Source organism: Sinohyriopsis cumingii, chromosome 6 (genome assembly GCF_028554795.1).
Source record: "Sinohyriopsis cumingii isolate HCF-2022 chromosome 6, ASM2855479v2, whole genome shotgun sequence".
Taxonomy (NCBI): domain Eukaryota; kingdom Metazoa; phylum Mollusca; class Bivalvia; order Unionida; family Unionidae; genus Sinohyriopsis; species Sinohyriopsis cumingii.
Window position 1 is genome coordinate 73,850,043 of NC_142966.1, and position 23,366 is coordinate 73,873,408.

Here is a 23,366-nt window from a genome sequence, read left to right on the forward strand (position 1 = left end):
AATATGCGGGAGCAGCTTATTTTGAGATGTATCCATTTAACAATATTCATGGGTGTAGGTAAAATTTGATTTAGGCCCTGTCGAACGAATAATATATATATATATATCAACGTAAGATCGAAGTGGATAACACTATATCCCCTCCCAACTTTACTGGTGAGGGATGATAATAATAATACAGTAATAATAATAATAACCACATGGACACATAATATATTAATGAAACAGCATAGGAGATTCATGTAGGAGGAACAGCCAGGACTTAATTTTTTCAAACATTTATATGTTTATAATAAGCACGCGAATAATATGTTCTTTTATGATTTAAGTACCTTTCTAAGTGCATGCCCACACTTTGGTTAACAGAACGGTTATTACTGCATGAAAAACAAATAGAACAAGTCAATTCGTTTTGAATTCACCTCTTTCTTAAATTTCTTCTTTTGTTTTGTGCTGTCTGTTTACTTCTTTTTTTACCTTCGTTCTTTAACTTGAGTGAATGGTGTCTTATTATCAGTACCTAGAGATCCATAAGCTCATATTAAGGCAATGTAAATCAAATGTTAAATGGTAACTGCTATACAACAAATACCTTCACAGGCCGAATTCTAGGTAGGAGACAACCGATGATAATCACAACAGGAACCAAGAGAGGTATAATGGGGATGGATTCGGGGCTATTCTGTGTCCCTTTATCTGGAGGAATAAACATAAATAAGGTTAAAGAGGATAACATTATTTAAATTTATTTAAAGCAAAGATTCTATTACCGTGAACATACTATGTATCAATCACAATGTAGAAGCTTTAGAAATTAGAAATTAGAATTCATTCCTTTAAGTGTGCCAATGACACAGTGTAATGGAAAACAAATCATATGGTCCACTTGTCGCAGAATTGCAACCGAGTGGGTTTTTGGATTAATGAACAAGACAAACACAAAGTTAGAAAGATGGAAATTCATGAATGAATTAACAATGATAAGTATATGGTGTAAAAATACAACGATTCTCTCACGCTCTCAACATACGATTTACTCAAATCACTCTACACAACGTTCACACTTCGAAAATAAACAAAATAAAATATTAAATCAAAATGAAGTTAGGTTCCAAGAACCCTCATGGACTGCACATACACCTCAAACAATATTTTACACAATAAGACATTCCCATAATCTCGAACACAAATTATATTAAGATTCAAAATAATCTTAACACAACTAAGATTCACAATAATCTTACCACAACTAAGATTTACAATAATCTTACCACAACTAAGATTCACAATGATCATAACACAACTAAGATTCACAATAATCTTAACACATCTAAGATTCACGATAATCTTATTAATATAAACACACAAAAACAAAATGGACCAACAAATGATCCAATCGTATGCTGCTAGACCCCTTGCACAATCGCACGATTCCTTGGGTTGGTCCGCACTCTTATCGACCGCTCGCACCCTTTATGAATCCACTACGAGTACAGTCATACGTTACACGTACAGACAGCATTCAGCACTTTCTCAATTTTGCTACGTCTACGTCCGTGGCACAGACATACGTACATACATACATACGTATCGACAGCACGTATCATTAATTGTTCTGGAAACTCCAGATAGCTCCAAGCAACGTTAGACGGCCTCGGACAGCTTCAGACCGCTCTAGTCATATTCACAATCACATTTCATAGACACAATCATAGCTACAAACACGGACAGCTACCATAACAGTCAGCTACCATAACAGTAAGCTACAAACACAGTCAGCTACGAACACAGTCAGAATCAGCTACAATAAAACCAAACTGGACATAATAACAGTTTCTGTATAATATCTAGATATATGATAATACTTTAAATCTGCGTTGTAATAAACACATTATTACGCAATAAGACCTTACAACTGAATAAGCTTCGCATATCAAATAAAAATGTAAATTTAACACTTACCCTTATGGCCGGAGAACAATGGAGAGTGTATACTCCTTGACGTGATCCAAAAAACGACCAGTGTGGTTTTTAGAAATTGGGCTTACTTAAATCCATAGGAGAGTGAGTACAAGTCAGGGTAGAATACCCGTGCATATCATGTTAGTCATAATACCTGTCACAAGTAATCTATGGCTAGGTACATGTTGATACAGTCGCTTACCTGGGAAAACACATTCACCCTAGATAACGTTGTTGTGCATGTACAACGAGAAATAGTCGAATCGTTTTAAGACAACACCAAGTTATTTCTTTGCCTAATTCTGTGACAATACCTCCCCTTAAGAGAAAAAAAAATGTACACATTTTTTTTAAAACCCTCACAAAATAAAAGAAACATAACTACTAACGATATGTTACACTATTTACACTGGTAATACCGCAATCTGGATTTTCTATATAAAAAAATTTCTCCAAATTTCCAATCATGCCCTACTCAAGTAGTCTGCCCCTATATTTTCAACCCCTCTTATTGCCTCTACACGGAAGCGATATGGTTGTAGTGCCAGGGCCCAACGCATCAATCGAGTGTTAGCGACCTTGGCCTTGTTTAAATACAATAGGGGTTGGTGATCAGTCTCGAGAACGAAATATCTCCCAAAAATATATGTATGATACTTCCCAATTCCACACACTACGGCCAAACACTCTTTCTCAATAACTGAATAGTTTTTCTCCCTGAGTAGCAATTTTCTACTCGAATAAGCTACGGGCAACTTATTGTTATCTTGCTCTTGCAGTAAAACTGCTCCCAATCCTGTTTCAGAGGCATCTGTTTTTAAAATAAAGGGTGGTCTAAAATCTGGTAATTTTAATATAGGTGCACTGATTAGTTTCTCTTTCAGCGTGCCAAAAGCTATATTCTGCGGTGGTCCCCACTCTACTTTGTTGGGTTGTCCCTTCTTTGTCAGATCAGACAGTGGGTTAGCAATGGCTGCAAAGTTTGGTATAAACTTTCTATAAAACCCTACTAGACCTAGAAATGAACGAACTTGGAGTTTTGTTACCCGGCTTCGGTGCGTTCCTAATCGCTTCCACTTGCTTGGGGTGAGGTTTCAACTGACCCGAACCAATGACCCTATGACCCAAACAATCTAAATCTGTATAGCCAATACTGCATTTAGTGGGTCTCACTGTGAGGTTCCCTCTGCGAAGTCTATCGAAGGCTTCCCCCAAGACGGACACGTGCTCACTCCAAGTGTTCGTGTACACAACTATGTCATCTACAAAGCTATCAACGCTTACTAAACCTCTTAGCAATTTGCGCATCAAACGACAACAGGTGGCACTGGCACCTACTAACCCGAATGGCATTACCTTGAATTGATATAATCCTTTCTGGGTCGCAAATGCTGACAATGTACGGGGGTCTTGAACAATGAGAACCTGCCAATATCCCTTGGACAGATGTAATTTGGAAATCCATCGGTTGTCCGACAACTTCGCAAATAGACCCTCCATATCTGGCATTGGTTCTGCATCGAACACCTTGATTTCATTTAACTGTCCAAAGTCGATACAGAATTGGTTTCTCCCATATTTGTTTCTGACTAGCACTACGGGAGAAGAATATGGCGAGTTGGAGGGTTCAATCACCCCCAGAACTAACATTTTACACACCTCTTCGTCCACAGCTTCTCGTGCGTTGAATGGTACCGGACAACCTTTCATTCTAATGGGGTCAGATGTATTCAGTTTAATTTTGAGGTCTACTAAGGTTGTACAACCTGGTCTGTCGGTGAATACATCCGAGTATTTAACCAAAAGCGCATAAATTTGTTGACTCTGGTCTTTGGCCAACTCTGCACTCACATCGACTTGATCTACCTCTTCCCTTGCAACACCCAAGGGATACTCAAGGGAAACCTCGTTTTCTGATTCTCCCAAGTCGTCTTCGATGACTGCCGTACAAACGACATTCAAGACCCCTTTTTCCACATTGTTGCTCTGTCTCTTGATGTACAACTTGAGCATGTTAGCATGGAATGTCTTTAAATTACCGTCTATGTCAATTTTATAGTCCATGTCATTCTTGACCTCCTTAACTTCGTAGAGACCTTTCTACTGGACTAGTAATTTATTTGTGCTAGTAGGAAGAAGCAATAAAACCTGATTTCCTACAAGAAATTTCCTACTTCGAGCTCCGTGGTTATAATACTCGGCATATCTACGTCCCGATTTCATTAATTCGTCATGTGCCATCTGGCATGTACTTTCCAGTTTCTCTCGCAGATTTAACACATACTGGTATGTAGTTTTTATTTCCTCGCTCGCGACGTCACCTGTTCATAGTTCGCGTAGTATCCGCATCGGGCCTCGAACTGTTCATCCGTACAGCAATTCGAAGGGTGAAAACCCTAAACTTTCTTGCGGTACTTCACGGTACGCGAACAGAAGCGCGTTCAAATAACGGTCCCAGTCTTGCGGACGTTCCGCGCACATCTGTCGTAGCATACTTCTAAGGGTACCATTACATTTCTCTACCAGTCCATTGCACATCGGATGGTATGGCGTAGTGTTTAGCTGTTTGATTGACAGCAGTCTACTTATTTCACCCATGAGGTCGTAGGTGAATTGGGCACCACAATCCGTAAGGATTTCTTCTGGCACACCTACCCTACTGAAGATATCAACCAATGCTTCAGCCACCCGTTCTGTTTCAATAGTTGATAACGCTACGGCTTCGGGATATCTGGTTGCGTAATCCACAAGAGTAAGAATATACCGGTTCTTCCTTTCGGTAACTGGTAGTATTGGGCCTACAATATCCACCGCCACTCTTTTAAACGGTGTATCTATTAATGGCATCTGTCCCAAGGGTACCCTTGTAACCCTTCCCTTACATACGGTTTTCTGGCATACCTCACAAGACCTACAGAACCGTGTGATATCGCCATTAACACCAGGCCAGTAGAATTCAGCGACTACTCTACTGGTGGTCTTCGCCTAACCTAGGTGTCCTGCCATGCTAGACTCATGTGCCACCCTAAGTACTCGAGATCTGTATCTCTGGGGTACGACCACTTGCCAATACCTCTTACCCTCCGGAGTAATAAACTCCCTATGAATTAGCCCGTTCCTACGAACGAATCTCGAGCTGTCCCACCCTTGCAGTGTCTAATTGCGCCCGACGCGATTTTCTCGATAACAGTTTTGATGGATTCGTCATGTTCTTGTTATCGTTTGAAATCATAACGCGAAATTCCGGAGATCGATTCAGGGACTATTAATTTCTGAAAGGCGTTTTTCTCTCGCCTAGTTTGCGTTCGCGTTTCGACAGCCTGGGCCAAAGGTATCCTGAAATCTGCCATGGTTGGAAGACGGGAACCTTCAACATTACCGATGGTCAGATCGTAAATAGGGTTTTCCATACAAAGGGCATCTACTGTTCCGGTTAAGAAACGTGTTTCTACCGTGATCCTTGCTATGGGAATGCGACCGATCGTTTGATCGAGTAGCATGCATGGGGACTCCCACCAGAGCATTTGGTTATCCTGCACGAGACTACGTTTGATCACTACAGCCGTGCAACCAGTGTCACGTAATGCTACGACTTCTCGACCGTTCACGAAACCTCTCGCGGCTGGTACTAGCGCTTCGGGAAAAGACAAGAGCCAAGTGTATGAATACCTGGTTCTACCTGCACCATATTATCAGATATACTTTTACTCTGTATAGCCACGGCTACCTTAAGCATAAGTCCCTTTCTTTTAGGACATTTTGCTTGAATATGACCACATCCCTTACACAAGAAACATTGTATACCCTGACGACCTGTATCCCTAACTGACCTACTTGCCTCAGCTGATTTCACAAACTCCCTAGGCATCGGTCTCGTAGACTGGTTTCCAGACTTAAATGTTTTGAAACCACGTTCTGGGTTCCTCCATGAGCCTCGGCATAGAAATCGTCTTGTTTAGCCAAATCCTGTACGTTTGAATAGACTTTCTCTTTCAGAAACTGACCTAGTTCCCGCCCAACTGTGTTCAACAATTGATCTCTGAGCAAGAAATCAGTCAACCCTTCAAACGTTTTCACCGCTTTGCCGCATTCAATCCACCGCTGAAAATAGTTCGCTATTCTAACGATGAACTGATCAAAGGTTTGTCCCTTCTCAGGCTTGCTACACTTAAACATTTTACGAAACCCTGTTCAGTCAGCTCGTACCTTTTTAGAAGTGCTTAATTCAGGACGTCGTATTTGAACACATCGTCTCTATGAAGTCGCGAGTACACATCCAGCGCTTTACCTTTTAATAAAGCACTGAGATGCAGTGCCCAGTCATTTCGACTCCACTTCTGGTTCTCGGCATACCGCTCAAACCGATGAAGATAACTAGCCATGTTATCTTTCTTATCGTCACAGGGGGGTAGTTTGGGACCCTTTAATTTACTAGAGGCAGAATCGTGTTCTCCTTTCCTAGCTGTTGCTAACTCTACCTTACGTTCATGATCTCGTTGCCTTAATGTTTCTTCTACCTCCAAAGCTTCTAGCCTTGCTTGTTTTTCTAACTCTATCTTCTCCCGCTCAGATCCCCTTTCCCATTCTATCCTTTCCCTTTCGACCATTTTTTCTAGTTCTATCTTGTCCCTTTCTAATTCTGCCCGACATTCCTCTGTTTCACTTTTTTCCGTTTCAAGTTGTTTGGTCATTTCAATCTTCTTTACCCTTCCATCCCTCTCCCGGGCTTGTTCTTCAGTTTCTATTTCCCTTGCCCTTACCATTTCATCCCTCTCCCGGGCTTGTTCTTCCTTAATAAATTCCTTTAAACTTTCTCCCTCATACCCAATATCTTTGTCTAAGGCGGCCAAGTCATTAAGAGATGACATGATTAATATTAACAAAACAAATTTAATTTTGCAAAAGAAACTATTCCTGATTAAAGCAGCCCAAAACAAAATTAATATATATTTATACTAGACCCACGGACCTAGAACTACTAAACAAAATAAACACCTACTTTATTATCTTCTCAATAAGATCACACACGAATATAAACAATAACAGTTTACTTTCACAAACAATGTGATAACGATTCACTCAATCCAAATATTCCACTTCTGACACCATTGTCGAAGAATTGCAACCGAGTGGGTTTTTGGACTAAATGAACAAGACAAACACAAAGTGAAAAAGATGGAAATTTATGAATAAATTAATAATGATAAACATATGATGCAAAACTACAACGATTCTCTCACGCTCTCAACATACGATTTACTCAAATCACTCTACGCAACATTCGCACATCGAAAATAAACAAAATAAAATATTAAATCAAAATGAAGCACAGATCCAAGAACCCTCATGGACTGCACATACACCTCAAACAGTATTTTACACAATAAGGCATTCACATAATCTCGAACACAAATTATATTAAGATTCAAAATAATCTTAACACAACTAAGATTCACAATAATCTTACCACAACTAAGATTCACAATAATCTTACCACAACTAAGATTCACAATAATCATAACACAACTAAGATTCACACTAATCTTAACACAACTAAGATTCACAATAATCTTAACACTACTAAGATTCATGATAATCTTATGAATATAAAAACACAAAAACAAAATGGACCAACAAATGATCCAATCGTATGCTGCTAGACCCCTTGCACAATCGCACGATTCCTTGGGTTGGTACGCGCTCCTATAGACCGCTCACACCCTTTACGAATCCACTACAAGCACAGTCATACGTTACACGTACATACAGCATTCAACACTTTTTCAATTTTGCTACGTCTACGTCCGTGGCACAGACATACGTACATACATACATACGTATCGACAGCACGTATCATTAATTGTTCTGGAAACTCCAGATAGCTCCAAGCAACGTTAGACGGCCTCGGACAGCTTCAGACCGCTCTAGTCATATTCACAATCACATTTCATAGACACAATCACAGCTACAAACACGGACAGCTACCATAACAGTCAGCTACCATAACAGTAAGCTACAAACACAGTCAGCTACGAACACAGTCAGAATCAGCTACAATAAAACCAAATAGTACATAATAATAGTTTCTGTATAATCTCTAGATATATGATAATACTTTAAATCTGCGTTGTAACAAACACATTATTACGCAATAAGACCTTACAACTGAATAAGCTTCGCATATCAAATAAAAATGTAAATTTAACACTTACCCCTATGGCCGGAGAACAATGGAGAGTATATACTTCTTGACGTGATCCAAAAACGACCAGTGTGGTTTTTGAAATTTGCCTTACTTAAATCCATAGGAGCGTGAGTACAAGTCAGGGTAGAATACCCGTGCATATCATGTTAGTCATAATACCTGTCACAAGTAGTCTGTGGCTAGGTACATGTTGATACTATCGCTTACCTGGAAAAACACATTCACCCTAGATAACGCTGTATGCATGTACAACGAGAAATAGTCGATTTTTTTTAAGACAATACCAAGTTATTTCTTTGCCTAATTCTGTGACACCACTGATCCATGAAAGGACATAAAACTTAGTTTTATCTACAATTCGTTTAAGTAAAAAGAAATAAATTAATATCGTTTGTAATTTAATGAATTTCAAAATGATCATATTATTCCTTATCAGTGACGTGGACCATAGTCAGTATATTTAATTATTGGCACTTGAAGTATATTATATTACCTAGACGCCAAATATATGTATGTCATTAGTTTTGTGATTATATATTGCTTGTTCTCTCTAATACGACGTTTTCTGGACTAGAGAGTGGGCGAGATTACTCTTACTGATGCTGTATAATTAGGATTGGCAAGAATGCAGTTTTCTAAAGCTGTAATGCTAAGATAAAAGTCCAATACTCATTACTCATACTTAAACGATATATGTCTCTAGCACTCCAGCTAATATTTTTTACTGTTAAATCTCAGCATACTGCACGTTCCCGCTATGTGTGCGCAACCACGTTGAGTCGATGTACGTGTCAGTGTATTTTTCATAGTAGCATGGGTATGTGCTAGACAGCACAATTTTTCCTTAAATCAAATATGAAATTATTGAGGCACTAGGCCACGAGCGCACACGTACGTTACTCATGAGTTTGTCGAGCTGTTTAGACTATTTTTTCTTACGTTCCGTCTTGGACCTCACCTTGTCTCAGTTGCGTGCCATGGGAAGCCACGTTTCAGTACTTTCCATTTTCCACGTAAACTTCATAATCAGGTAGTTCCTTTCCTTTTTGTAATATCTGCTTGCACATCTTGCAGTATGGTTGGTTGTACAGAGCCTCTTTAAACTCTACTTGTGCAAGCAAAACCCACTCACACGTATTAAGGCTTTTGATCTTGTACGTATATAAAGGTGAAACTATGCCATTGGTACAAACTTTTCTGAGATAGTAGAGCTGATTAAATGATGGGCGAACCATCTTGCTTCTCTGTTGGTTGATAATTTGTTATCAGTTCATGGTTGAGGTTTGGTGTTAAATGACATTGTTCCCCTGCTGATTCGGTCGTTACCGAAGCGGCTTGACTATAATGCGACTGTACATAATTATATAAGGCTGACCATCGAGAGCATCGCCGTGTGTGGATTATCGATGAATACCTCTAAAGGAGCAGTCTTGCGAATATGGATGTGTCTGGACTATCTGTCAAATCTCTATCACATCGCTTCGTCACCGGCTAAGTCAACCGAGATTTTATAGAATGCACCCACTGAGCAGGAAATCATTATTTGAATGAAGGTCATATGTTATATGCATAGGGCGAAGTCCAGTGTTTATTTTGAAACCCGTTGATAACTTCTCAATGTCGATGACATGTTCCACCGCAAACAACAGCAACATAATTTCTGTGCTGACTACAAAGTCGAAATGATCTAAGTTTACGAGAGGAAAGATACGCAGAAGTTGGATCTGATATGCCTGGACAATTCTAAGAGAAACTCGAACAAAAATATGGGCTGACCTGCCGAGATTCCATCCATTAGATGGGTTACGTTACTCTGGACCTTTGCAACGTGTATGTTGACTGAGAACACGGCATAGTTGTACTTATATAGTATGGGGCACAAGCTGTAGCTCTTCTCGCACCAAAGTGCTCTTAGCCCAGTACCAGTGACGCAGGGCAGAAATTAATGTACTCGTGAGTCAGTTTTAGCGCCTAGAGACAATGACACACCTTTGTTCGCATCATATGGCTTTCTGCACATATTTGAACCTAACCCAAGTCATTAACGGCAGGAACTTTACCTCTAGACCAGTAAGCTGCTTAATAGACGACCAATGGCAAGTCCTCCAAACAGTGTTTTGATTAATATCAATAGGTGCATCGGCTCTAAGCATGTAATTACGCCATTTATATAGACGTCGCGTGCTATGTTTTGAAGTGCAGCTTGTCGTATCATCTGAGAGCAACACACCCTGAGCGTACTGTCGCCTGGTCAACTATTTGGCTAGAAAAGAATTAAACCTCTCAACAATGCCTTTGACACGGTATTGCTGAACTCGCTTCACTTTAAACGCACGGCATACCTGGCCAAGAGCTGCGAAACGGTATATATCAACTTCCGGCTGTGGTCAACGTGCAACATTTTAGAAATGAAAACTTGTAAATACATGCCAACATATAGGCGAATTTGCATGCCTATTTTGTGGGCACAAGTTTGACTTTCTTGTAATGACGTTCCCCGGGCTTTAACAGAAACTCTGTGCGCTTGTATTCAGCGCAGAAACCATTAGCATAAAAGCAAGACCAACACGCCACCACCAATTAGCGCGTTTGTTAACCGCATTTCTTGGCTTATTTCGCTACTTCTACTGTCAGAATGAAATCCATGATACTAAATTTAAGCAGGGTGGTTGCAGTCTACCTTTTATCCTTTACTGAGTGTGATTGATGTGCTATGTTTTGCTCTTATTTTTGCTCTGTTGTTGAATTACTATTGTTAGTGGTGCTTATTGACATGCTATCATCTGTCTTGAAACATTGTTCATATACTCATCATAGGTGCCTATAAATTGTTCAGTTTCAGACGAAATCATGTAACATGCATCAACAAGTACTACATCCACCTTGTTTTTAGCATTGCCAAGCATATTTTGGTAGTTTTATAGCATCCAGGCTTTATCCTATTCTTGTTCGATTTTGCTCATCACGAGGAGGGAAACTGTTTTTGTTTACTGACAGACCTGTCCAGCATGAAATACACAAATCATTCTGTAGCCTTGACGCATTGCTAAAGATATTCACTTCTTTGCGTTTTGAGTACTCAAACGCATTCAAGTTTGGATCGCATTCGACGTCAATAATTAATACATAATACTAAGGCATTGGCCTTTGTTCTATTTTGTTTCAACATTCCGAGCTTTTGTCCACACTAATCTCGCATGCAAATTATTTCATAAGCTGCCATGAAGAATTCGTTACTATACGCATTCCAAGCTGGTTGTTCTGGAAGGAGTCGCCAAATTCGGAATAGAAGAACTTTTACATGGTATTAAATATGGAACTGATACAGATGCGAACCACTCTGGAATAAAGGAACACTGTTATCGATGATAACAGATAATCGCGTTCGCTAAGTTTAAAAAACAAACTGGCTCAGTACCAAGCAATAAATTCAGCTGGTTCTAACAGAATTTCGTCCAGTCGTCGGCTCCAGAAAACAAGCATAGCGTATAAAGCTTGATCCCTTGAGCCGGGTTTTGCATGTTATCGACTATTTAAGTAAATCTGGTTTCGATCAAATCATTCATCCCTCTTAAACCACATCAAGTTTGAGAAACAGTTACCTTATATGTGCTCTCTATGCGTAGCCATATGTGAGGACGCAGCCAATCAATATTTCACGTCGCTATTAATGCGAAGTCCTCGTGACCACACCATATCCTCTCACCTTTGCTCGCACAGTGCTGGTTTTGGCAAAATATGTTGCAATGACTGAGCCAGTGGTCCTCAATTGAACGTTTAGCAATATAATCATGACCTCTTTCATCTCAATTATTTTTTCTTTCCACCCCTCCCCCCCTTTCCGTTTGCCAAGAATTCAGGTTTGATGTGTGTTTCCTGTCGTAGATGATGGTTATTTGTACTAATATTTATCGGAAATCACAATTGCTCAGATTATATGCCACAACCATGAATTCGCGATAAGTATTTCACAAGTATTACACCATTTAATATGTTGGCTGTACTATAACACTTTAAATAAAAATGATGATTACAAACGACAATGGCGTAAAACGTACGAAGTCCTAGCGTCTTTTGCGAAGGACTAAGGAAGCATCGAGCTTGCTCAAAAAGCTAACATCCAAAGCCGTAAGATTGTCATCGATAACATGACCATTGCAAACGCAAGTTCCAAATTAAAGACCTATACCTAACAGCCACCAGAATTCCGACATATGGTAGTTTTGTTGTATTTAATATGTCCAGTTTGTATTACTGGAATTTAAAGCAAGACTTGGGGAACCTAGTGGCAGAGTGATCTAAAGCGATCGCCATTACTAATCACTGCCATATCGCCTCTGTCCAAATGAGGTCGAGTCAGGAGTTTTGCCAATATGTATATGTGAAAAGCTTGACATTTGTTCCCATGTGTTGCTGATTGTTAGCAATATGTTCCCGGGTTATTCCTCCACCAGTGATACTGGCTGAAATTATCAGTTTAGCTGTGCTCTAAATGACGTTAAGCCCACAGAAACAACAACAATAAAGACTATGTTTCAAAATATGGATGATTTTACGCGCAGCAATGAAAGTGAAGTTACGATGTTATTCCATCCAAGGATCACCATTTAAAAAAAAAAACAGCTATGGAGAATAATTAGTGATTGTAAAGGATTACTAATAAGTCGTTCCGCTTACAAATCCAGAGAACAACGTCATTGTATTGTGGCAGCTAGCAACGTAAACTGAAATCGATAAGGAATAGAGAACCATTGGTGGAAGAGTATGTGCATTAACTTGCGACCCTAAATTAAACTTTAGTATGCTAGGGGAAATTGCTCTTTCGCGGTCAGCAAAACTCTCCGAAGTACTTTAATCCGTCATCACTCGTGAGACTGGTAATGCAATACCGGCGAGGTATTTGGCAAAGCGTTATAGGTTGAAATCCTTCCTTTGGGGCTTGTAGCACCATCTAAACCTCATATGGCCTGCATAATGAAAAACTGTGTTCTTCGATATAGTTAGGTTCTGTAACTTTCCAGCGATTGGACAGAAAAAAAGCGACAAAATGAAATAAACAAAATTAAAAGAACAAGTAATTAATGCGTCATTGAATAGAAAATCGCTTGCAGCTACTCTTTGCGAACGTGCTAGCTAGCATTTTGAAGACTTTGCTATTTTTAGATCTAAAGATATCAACACAATTTACTCTTTCCTCAATATCATTGCTGTCTTGCCTTTTAACTTTTGTGACATGTTCGAAGAACGTGTCAGCAGAACAGTTAACGTCGCATCGCACATATCCTAGCATTACTACTTTAAAATCATGTTGTTCCCTGAGGAATTGTATTGTCATTGTTTCTCAAATTACAAGATCCATGATATGTGTGAGGCTTAAACGTCCTTACGGATAGAAAGTGAACACCTGTGCTCTCTTTAGAGACAGATCAATAGGGCAGTAATCGCAGTTGACGGCACTGACATCATACTAGCGGCAGTTCAGCTTGGCTCAGACATGGTTAGGGTTAAAATCTTGTTAACTATCATGCCTTCCTCCATTTTGATTATACTTGTAATCAACAGTTTGCACTTTGGACAAACACAAAAATGCAGTTGGAGATCTGCGTCTTGATAAAAACTCACCATCGACGAAGTTGTCATAAGTAATAAAAGCAAAACGGGCCCTGACCTCAATGCATAAACTTAAGTCCTCGTTGTGCACCCCTCCCCACCCCAACTCGCGAAGAACTTCTTTAAAGACTCTTTGGGAAATCGTCATATATATTGTGCTTTAGCAGTAGGGTCTGCTAAAGAAACTACATCATCCTTGCTCTAGGCCAGTCCCCAGCGCTGCCAAACATATAATGGATTTCGTTCACCTTCACGTACTGCTCAACGATCTAATTTTCTGTTTGTGTCCATAACTCTTTATGTAGCTACATATATACCATTGGGTTATCAGATGATCGGTGGGCTCACCAACATTTTATGAGAGCGGCAAGACATCAGCCTTCTCGACCGCTTGAGTAATGGTGTGACTCTCAACATAGAGCCGAAAATCTTATCGCTGCGTTAAAGGTACTTTAAAAGGTCAACATAACGAGTTGCGCAAATTAAAACAAAGGTTGGGCTGCCAACATACAAGGCTCAAGAGCTCAAACATTTGCAAACAATGTTGCATTAGATCACTTCGATTCAATAAATATCCAAGGTTTTGTTGGTCAAACAACAGCGCCTCATATTATGATCATGTCGTACAAGTGGAACACTGAAAGGAGCGTTTCTGTTGATTAATCTCCGTATACTGAGTAATAATATTGCAATCGCAGCCGTTGTCATGACAGCAAGCGCCATGATTCCATAAATAAAAGTCTAGAAAATGCAACTTATAATACGAGAGTAGCCTTTTATATTAGACCGGGAGCTTCAATAAGTGTACGGAAAGTTATTATTTTTCCTCCCTCATTTTTGAAACATAAAAATGAGAACCAGAGCGGCCTATTTTCGGGCCTTCTGTTTTAGAGAATTCGAAGAATGTAGGCACCTCAGTTATGTTAGCATTTGTATGTACCCTGTGTATCCTGTACACAAATGAAATGTTTATATTACTTGGTATATTTTCTTTCTCGGTCTACATACTATTATACTGAATTGCACAGGAAATAGATACATTTTTCATATGCCAATAGGCATACTACAGCACCTTTCAATTAACATTGTAAATAAACAAATAAACCCTGTATCCTTACATTTATTATATGAACCACACCATCTTCAATATGAAGGCTAATTCATGTTTTGATAGTGAATACGTAGGCAATCCAACATTCACTCACTTAAACCGAATCCACATTTTTTAAAGTGTCATATGTGAATAGGTTTTCTCGATTCATATCATTAATTAATCTAAACTGTGTACCTGGTTAAAAATCCAGCTGTCAAAGTTTTTCCTTTTCTTCTGGTTGCCTGTAATTCACCGTGAGAAAGATTCATGGGTCAAAATTTCAATCATTTTGGGTATGCTCGTGACCAGTTTAATAAAACGGAACAACAATAGTGACACAGTTGTGACTAATTATTACAAGGTATGATCCATTGTACATCCAGATACACGTCTTCCACAATAAACATTTTACCACTGCTTTCATACTGTACAATTTTCAAGAACTACAGGCTAATAATGAGCCGACCCAGCGCTCCCTTGAAATTCACCGATCTTTTTTACCCTTCACCCACCGCCGTTGACATTTGCTAATGAATGCTTGACAGAAAACATAATCTGTAAATAGTTATATGTCATATTTTTTCAATTCCTGAAAACTGAACTCTTTTAATTAAAAGGTGAACGAGTCAACAATTTTAGTATTTTCCATTGTCGCGTAATAGGTACGACGACCCACTATGCTCCTTTATCCTCGTAGCTGCTTGCGATAAACTTTCATTGTTATTCTTGAATGTGCATAAACAAAAAGGTCATCAGCAACGCAACGTAGTAATATCTCATGCATGAATGCACGTGCCCTGTCTTGGAGATAAACTGTTATAGGATCATCTAAGCATCAAAAAAGGTCACGTTGGGTCAACATTAGGAGACAATGGTCCAATTTCTCTTGCGATTTTTTTTCCAGTTGATATATATATATATATATATATATATATATATATATATATATATATATATATATATATATATATATATATAGTGTGTGTGTGTGTGTGTGTACAAAAAAGAAATCTTATTACTTGCATATTGAATGTTTGCAAGAGTCTTGCAACCCTAGGTACTACATTGTATTATTTTCTTTCGTTGGTCTAAAATTAACTAAAACATAAACGGCAACGAAGAAAACATGTGTAACATGCATGCTATCTCCCACGTGATTGTGGTTCAACTGATTTATTATACTGTGTTAAATATGACTTCTTTAAACTTAAATGTAGTTTATAAATTTCACAAAAGAAGAAGAATGGCACTCGGAGTAGAATCAAAAGTGTATCCCTACGTTTGTTTTCAACAGGGGATAACATACATCATAGACAGTCTTGCACATAAAACAACATACGCACACAAAATGACGCGCGTGGGGCAATCAACGTTCACATTTTGGTACGAAGTAATACAACTATTCAGAATAATGAAGTATTATAGCAAATGGAACAAAAGCAAATTATTATAAATAATAAATACATGGCTGGAAACGGAACTATGTCTTGTAGAAAACAAATAAGGCAAATTTTCTGAAAATGACAAATTATAGGCATTCATTAATTTAATAGAGGTCATCATCATTCTGAACATATGGCGCGAGTGTACTATGGTGTTTTTAGACTGGTTCCTTATATGTAAAGATCTTGCGTACGAGCTATACATTTTGAAATAGAAAACTAGCTAATCATTTGTTCTTTTGTGTGTGTGTGTGTGTGTGTGTGTGTGTGTGAGAGAGAGAGAGAGAGAGAGAGAGAGAGAGAGAAAGTAAACGAACCATTCTTTCTAGCAGTAGTGGAGTTCTCCTGTCGTGTGGTCGTATGAGTCTTAGTTCTGGCAGTAATGGAGGCTGTGTTTGTACTAGCAGATTTTGTGGTAATCGCTGTTGATAGTCCTCTCGTGGAAGTTTGCAGAATTGTTGTATTGGTAGTCGTGGATGTTGTTGTAATGGGAGTTGCCATGTCATTAGTGGTAACAGTGTCAGTCGTTGTTTTCTTAGTGTCAGCTGAGGATGCTGCTGTTGTGGCAGTCGCGAACGTCGTTGTAGTGACAGTCGAGGAGGTTGTTGTATTGGCAGTCTTAAAGATTGTTGTATTGGGAGTTACCATGGCAGTAATGGTATTAGTGTCAGTCGTCGATGTTGCTGTAGTGTCAGATGTGGATGTTGTTTTAGTGGGAGTTGCCACGGCAGTAGTGGTACTAGTTGTACAAAACATTTGCTGCACATCAGGGTTACAATTTATTTGCAGATTCGATTCTGTCTCGGTCGCTGCATTTAATAAATAAGCAATAAACTCAGCATTTCAAACTTAAGATATATTGAAAATCTATATAATACATTCAAAACCAATATTATTGTTTGATAATATCACATTTGAAGGCAGGAAAGGGAGGGAAAAATGATATATATTCAGTTTAAAACATAGCTGAGATTAAGTTTGAACAACATTTTACGATTTAACGATTTATTTTATAAATGTCGCGTTTCAAAATAAAAGACGGAGTGAGGTGTGTTAAATCTCGTATTCCTATATGCACTATTTTAATATTTAAAATGCCATTGCCCAAATAAATGTTAAAATTGTCAAAGAACAATACTTTTGATAACTTGGTTTTGCACCGTTTCTCATTTATGTCTAAATTTCTCGACACAATCTGACGAGCACTGAAGTGAAATTTCTGAAACAGTATAACACGTTTAGCGAAATTAAGAATCTCTCTCTCTCTCTCTACTCACTCAGATACGTATTACATGTAGCTTCAGGCGCGTTTATGACCCTATGCAGTCAAGAGTACGATCATAATATAATATTGCACGCATCTGAAATGGAAACATTGCATGGTTTTAGGACTGAGTTTATGGACGACGTGATTTCATAATTAGGATATGCAAAATATGCCAAATAACATATTACCTCTAAAACGAATCCAATATTTTCCCAAAGTATTAATTCTTGTACTGATGAATTTCACGTATAGATAATTGGTGGTGCTTGTAAATAATGATGTGATGCCATACTCCTCCGAGCAGTTAATAACCATTTCCGGATCACCGTAACTGGTGGAAAATGTAATGTTTTGTGTGCACGTTTCGTTTTCTTCCTGCAGGTCAATATGTATTGCTGTAATTTCAATGTAAGCACTACAGGACTCGACCTCAATGGAACAGATACAGTCTCTATATGTGTTTAAACCGTCGGAATATCCTGCATTCCATAAATATAGTGCATTCCCAGACGTTGACATGTTCACTTGAGTGCACGTAGATCCAATTCTTGTGTCTGAAGAGAGAAAATTGTTTCTTCCACTAATATAAGTTTCATCTAAATGTCGAAACAATGGTATTCCTTATCTAGAAATGGTTTACCCCTGAGGAACAAATAATGCTTCCCCATTCTAGAACAATCCGTTATAAATCGTCATGTTGATTACATGATCCAAGGATATCCTACAAGCAAATGATGAATTATCATATCCAACCAATGGTTATATGAGTACTGCTTATGATTGTAATACAAATACGAAATAGTTTTCTGAGGAAATAGAGAATTAGCAAAACAGTATTTGTACTGACAAAATATGCATATCCTTACGGCTAGATACAATTGAATTCAGTCTTTGTTGGTCTAATAATAACATCTTTCGTGTCAACACTAACATTACTATTTCATGGATTATATATATATATATATATATATATATATATATATATATATATATATATATATATATATATATATATATATATATATATATATATATATATAGATAGATAGATAGATAGATAGATAGATAGATGTTTATTCTTAAAGGGAGCCACATTAGCTCAGTAGAGAAACTGTTGGATTCAAAATAAAATATCACGGTCAAAACCCGACCAGGCCAGCATAAGTTTGCTGCATCGGTTTCTTGCCTTGTGGAAGGCAGTTATGAACCATTTCCACGGCATTCCGTTAAAACTAACACAAAACAAAGAAAATAAGAAAAATATTTTAAAGATTTATCATATTTTGTGGGAATTTTAATTTTCAGTGGCTATGAGAACTTGCATAGGACATTTTTATGATATTATTTCATTCTGCTACAAATATATGCACGATGAATACTAATTAAAATACAACCGGATAACTGCTTGGACTTGTGCATCAGCTAACACATCAAATACCTTTAATTTACTTTGTTACTGAATTTGTATACATTTAAATGTAACAAAGAAGCGAGATACATTGAAATGCATAAACCTTTGCGGCCTTAACGAATGATGATATTCAAACAGCAAATATAATCGTTTTGGGCCATGGGTGTCCGAGAGGTCGAAGGAACTCCTCTTTATCGATCATTTACATTTAAAAAATCAGTTCAAACTATCTTTTATTATGGATTTAACGCCCTGGGTGGCCGAGCTGTTCAAGATGACTCACAGCTCTTCTTTGTCCTAGTATGCTCGAGTCTACGCTCGAGACCAGCGTGGGTACGAAAGAGAAATATTGCCAGTAGCTTGCAGTGGGTCGATGATTCTTCCTGCGTTATATGTGGGTTCATTCTTCATTTTGGACACAAATGAATGGTGCTGACATAATTATTCTGTTTGGATATCGGAGGAGATACTAGTATACATATTAGATCTTTTTATTATCAAGATCAGATCCATATTAATATTTTCATTTTTAGTAGATCGATAAATTGGTATGTACTAACATTAATTATATAATTCAGGCTTATATAATATACATTAATTTCAAAAAGATATTAATTTTTAAATAATTATGTCATTTATATATCAAATAATTCATATTTTCTTTTAAAAATATCAAGATTTAGCTATTTTCAGTTTCGTTTCGTTGTATGGAACATTGTCAGAAATAATATCTACATTTGCAGCACTGACGTTATAAACTTGCTCATCTTATTTGAGAAGAAAATCACTGAACAAACTAAAATATCATTTCAAATCAAGAGTTTCTGAGCATGTTTAACTCGTACAAAAAGTTTTAATTTTAAGAAAATGTGTGCCACTCTATATGCTGTTTCAATGTGTTGGCCAACGCTTCAAAGATGTATTCGTCTGTTCTCTGGGATATGTTGTATAGTCATGTATGCCCCACGATTGTGTCAAATCTGTGATGAATACAGTCGTATTGTTCTTTCATTCATTCACTTGCGATTAAATCTCTATGCTGGACTAAATCCTAATATGGAAATAGGACAGGTACTTACCTTCAAAATTGTAATGATCAGCGAATGGCTTTCAAAGAGTAGATGTCAGCTGTAAGCCTAACTTGCTGATCAGGTGGAGCTTTGAATTGGTCAGATTAAATGGTATCGATTTGGTTATTTCATAGCTTAAACATTAATAAATATAAATATTCCGTCACATCATTGTTGTTTTTTAATATATCAGTTTTCTGTAAATATGTCAAACAAAATTTTTTTTTCTTTTAAGAAGTGGTAGCTTAATAATACAAGTACTATGTCATATTCATTTTCCTGCAGCATTAACTGGCACTCCAACGAACATTTAGATATAAGGTACTAACATACTAAATTTTACAGTATCGAAACCGTCAAAAACAAATGGGCACTACTTAATATGAACCGAGTAATAACAATGAAATTTCGTGAACTACCTCAAACTACTCTATGTCTACAATATCGAACAATTTACATACTCCATTTGTCATCACTTCATTGTAAATATGGCACCCAATTTGAGTTTGTACTTCAAAACTTGTATAACCGCTACGGTGTCAAAGACAAAGTATATAAAGTTCAAACTACAAAACTTATAAGGTAAACTGTCACGATGATGACTGGTTGGAAGAAATGAGAACTATGTATAGGCTTTTATATGCTAAAACCTGATATTGACTTCAGCCATTCGAAACTCCTGAGTTGTCTAGGAATAGCTTCAGGCATTGTAGGTAAACAAAACACATTTCACTACTTTAACATGTGACATATACGCACACACCAAACACAATGTTTTTACTTGAATACTTTATTACAGAATCGATAATCTTTTTATTATTGTTATTATTATTATTATCGAATGTCTGTTATACATAATTAATATACGTTGTCACTTTTATCCCCATAACTAGATGAATCCCTGTTTAAATTTGACCTCATTCTGCTGAGTATTCTAACTTAAGTTGGTCAAGGCATATCTGTCATGTATTATTATGTTTGTCTCTCATCAATAAATGGTGATCATCACCACCAACGATCACAGAACACGATCAGCTTGCTCGATAATCTGATGCCTGTGAGTATCAGAGAGACCATGCACTGTTGAGGATGAAAACAGGATAGTGGTTATGACAAACAAATGTGACTGCGAGAGAAAGCCAGTCGATGACATTGTTAGAATTACCATTAAAATTAGTCGATTATTGTCTACAACACTTCCTTGGTATGGGAAAGCATGCTTAGCCCCAATACACGGAATTCCAAGGAGTCCATATGGTGGATGTGAACTAAGATATGTACGTTGACATCATATGACGAATTCGCATGGATACATGCACATCGCAAACATAATTCGGATTACACGTTACCAAATGGGAGTTTATCGAGTTACCCAGGTGTGTTTGCCTTCGTTGCATGGGTAGTATTAGAGTTGCGGTGATCATGTTACTAATTATGCGTCCAGGCGTAAAAACTCTTAGATTTCCTTAAAATATATCTCGGTGGAAATTCTGCATCTGCGGTTATCACTTGTAATTTCTCTCGAACAAATAATCTATTCGGCACTTTCATTCTCGAGTCTAAGAGAGTCGCCAAACGTAAAATGTATAATGGCCTGAAATAATCAATAATATGCGGCTTCGCGGTAATATCGAGGGACCATACCAGAAACAGGAAGTCGTCCATCTTCGAATTCTTCCGGCAAGCACATATATATATATATATATATATATATATATATATATATATATATATATAGTTTATTCTCCGCATAGTTTCACTATAAACGTTCATGTGGAGGGCATTCAAGAGTTCACGTTACATGCCGGATTTTTGGAGACGTTCTTAGGAGATGGTTTTGAATCTATTTCATGTGTAATTTCATTTTTTGTGTCGCTAAAATTGACTGAAGCCGCTAAACCTACTCTCGAGATTGCTTTGTAAATTTTTAATTTCTCTGCGTACTGCTGACAATATAATTGTTCCGCACACTTACGGTTGGATAGTTAAATAATAGCCTCATCAGGATTCACGTATCCAAGTCCACGACAAAGTAGAGTGTTTTACTTTGCCAACATCATAACAACAGCTGCAATACATTCTTTGCCCGGATCCACTTGTAGATGTTTCGGCTAATTGCGTTGATGCATTTAAAACGTGTCTGCAGCAATCGTTGAATCTTTTGACTTCCTTGAAACGGCTTTGTTATATTTTATAGCAACAACTTCGACGGCTATCACATGTCTTTATGTACGTTGTTGTCGGCGGCCAAAGTTAATTTTGTTATCTGAAAGAAATAAGATATCATGCTTGTATCGCCAAACACGCTTTGGTGATATCATGGGTAACGTTTGCGGTGCTCGCTAGCTTTCCAGCTTCTGCTTCACCTCCCCAATTATACAAACTGTAATATATGGAATCCAGATTTTGAGTCGGTGTTTCTTATTTTGCGGTCATCCGTGTTCCATCTAGCTTCCCTGTAATCATCTTGGCTGGTTTCGCTGGGCAAGAAGAATGAAGCTGCCTTATTTGTAATACTGCTCATTTATTGAACGAAGAGGATAAAATATACAGAATACCAAGGCGCGCCAGCGAAGTTATTGCTGTGGGAACTGACTGACGCAGCAAAGGTGCTAAACAACTAAAATGAAATTTTCTCTGCGATTATTAACATTTTTGTGAACGCGCCAAAGATATGCCACAGGCGCGACAATCCGAACATGAAGATTTCACCACAGGTTTCTGCCAAACGGTTGTACCGCCGATTTAATCTGTTCGCGGGTGAAGGATTTCGGGAGCGTCACTGGTATGATATAAACAGAAATATAACCAGGTCATATTGTCAAGACTACCAAACGCGCCAAGGATCTCAAGAAAGCCAAGAGAGAAAGAGCGCAGACGTTCAACGCTTCGCCTCCACCTCCGCCCAAGCATGGAAAAGGAATCTGTGGAAACAGTAGAAATGGTCAAAGTGTGCGTCCGGAGGTTTGATGCATTCGCCACTCCCATCCAGATGCAGGCAGACGAACTTGCAGACCGATATAAAACGCTCGTTTGTTCGGTTTGCGCCGGAAACAAGGTGCCGAAGTCACCACAGAGGCTATGCAGATTTGGCAGCGGTTGGTTCCCGTTTGTTAATTATGAACTCGTTGAATACATTAATAATGCATAATACGCCAGTGACGCGGATGCGCACCTATTGCACCAGTTTAAAGTGCCAACGATACAATCCTATTTCCGTAAAATATGGCAATATTTAGAAAAAATTCATAATGACAAAATTCATATATGTACAGTATGACATTTACAATTTATGAGTTGAAATGT

At 38.0% G+C, this 23,366-nt stretch overlaps 1 protein-coding gene and 1 pseudogene across 1 annotated transcript in view; both read right to left on the reverse strand.

Annotated features, from left to right (window-relative positions):
- LOC149797211 (uncharacterized) overlaps positions 1-23,366 on the reverse strand; it is a 55,205-nt gene that overhangs the window by 24,594 nt on the left and 7,245 nt on the right. Inside the window, exons 3-5 of the mRNA XM_089960372.1 lie at positions 17,768-18,133; positions 16,630-17,121; positions 593-696 (exon numbers count right to left, since the gene is read on the reverse strand). Coding sequence (XP_089816498.1) covers positions 593-696; positions 16,630-17,121; positions 17,768-18,133 — 962 coding nt within the window. The remainder of the gene's footprint in view (positions 1-592; positions 697-16,629; positions 17,122-17,767; positions 18,134-23,366) is intronic.
- On the reverse strand, positions 4,327-6,830 carry LOC149797212 (uncharacterized; annotated as a pseudogene).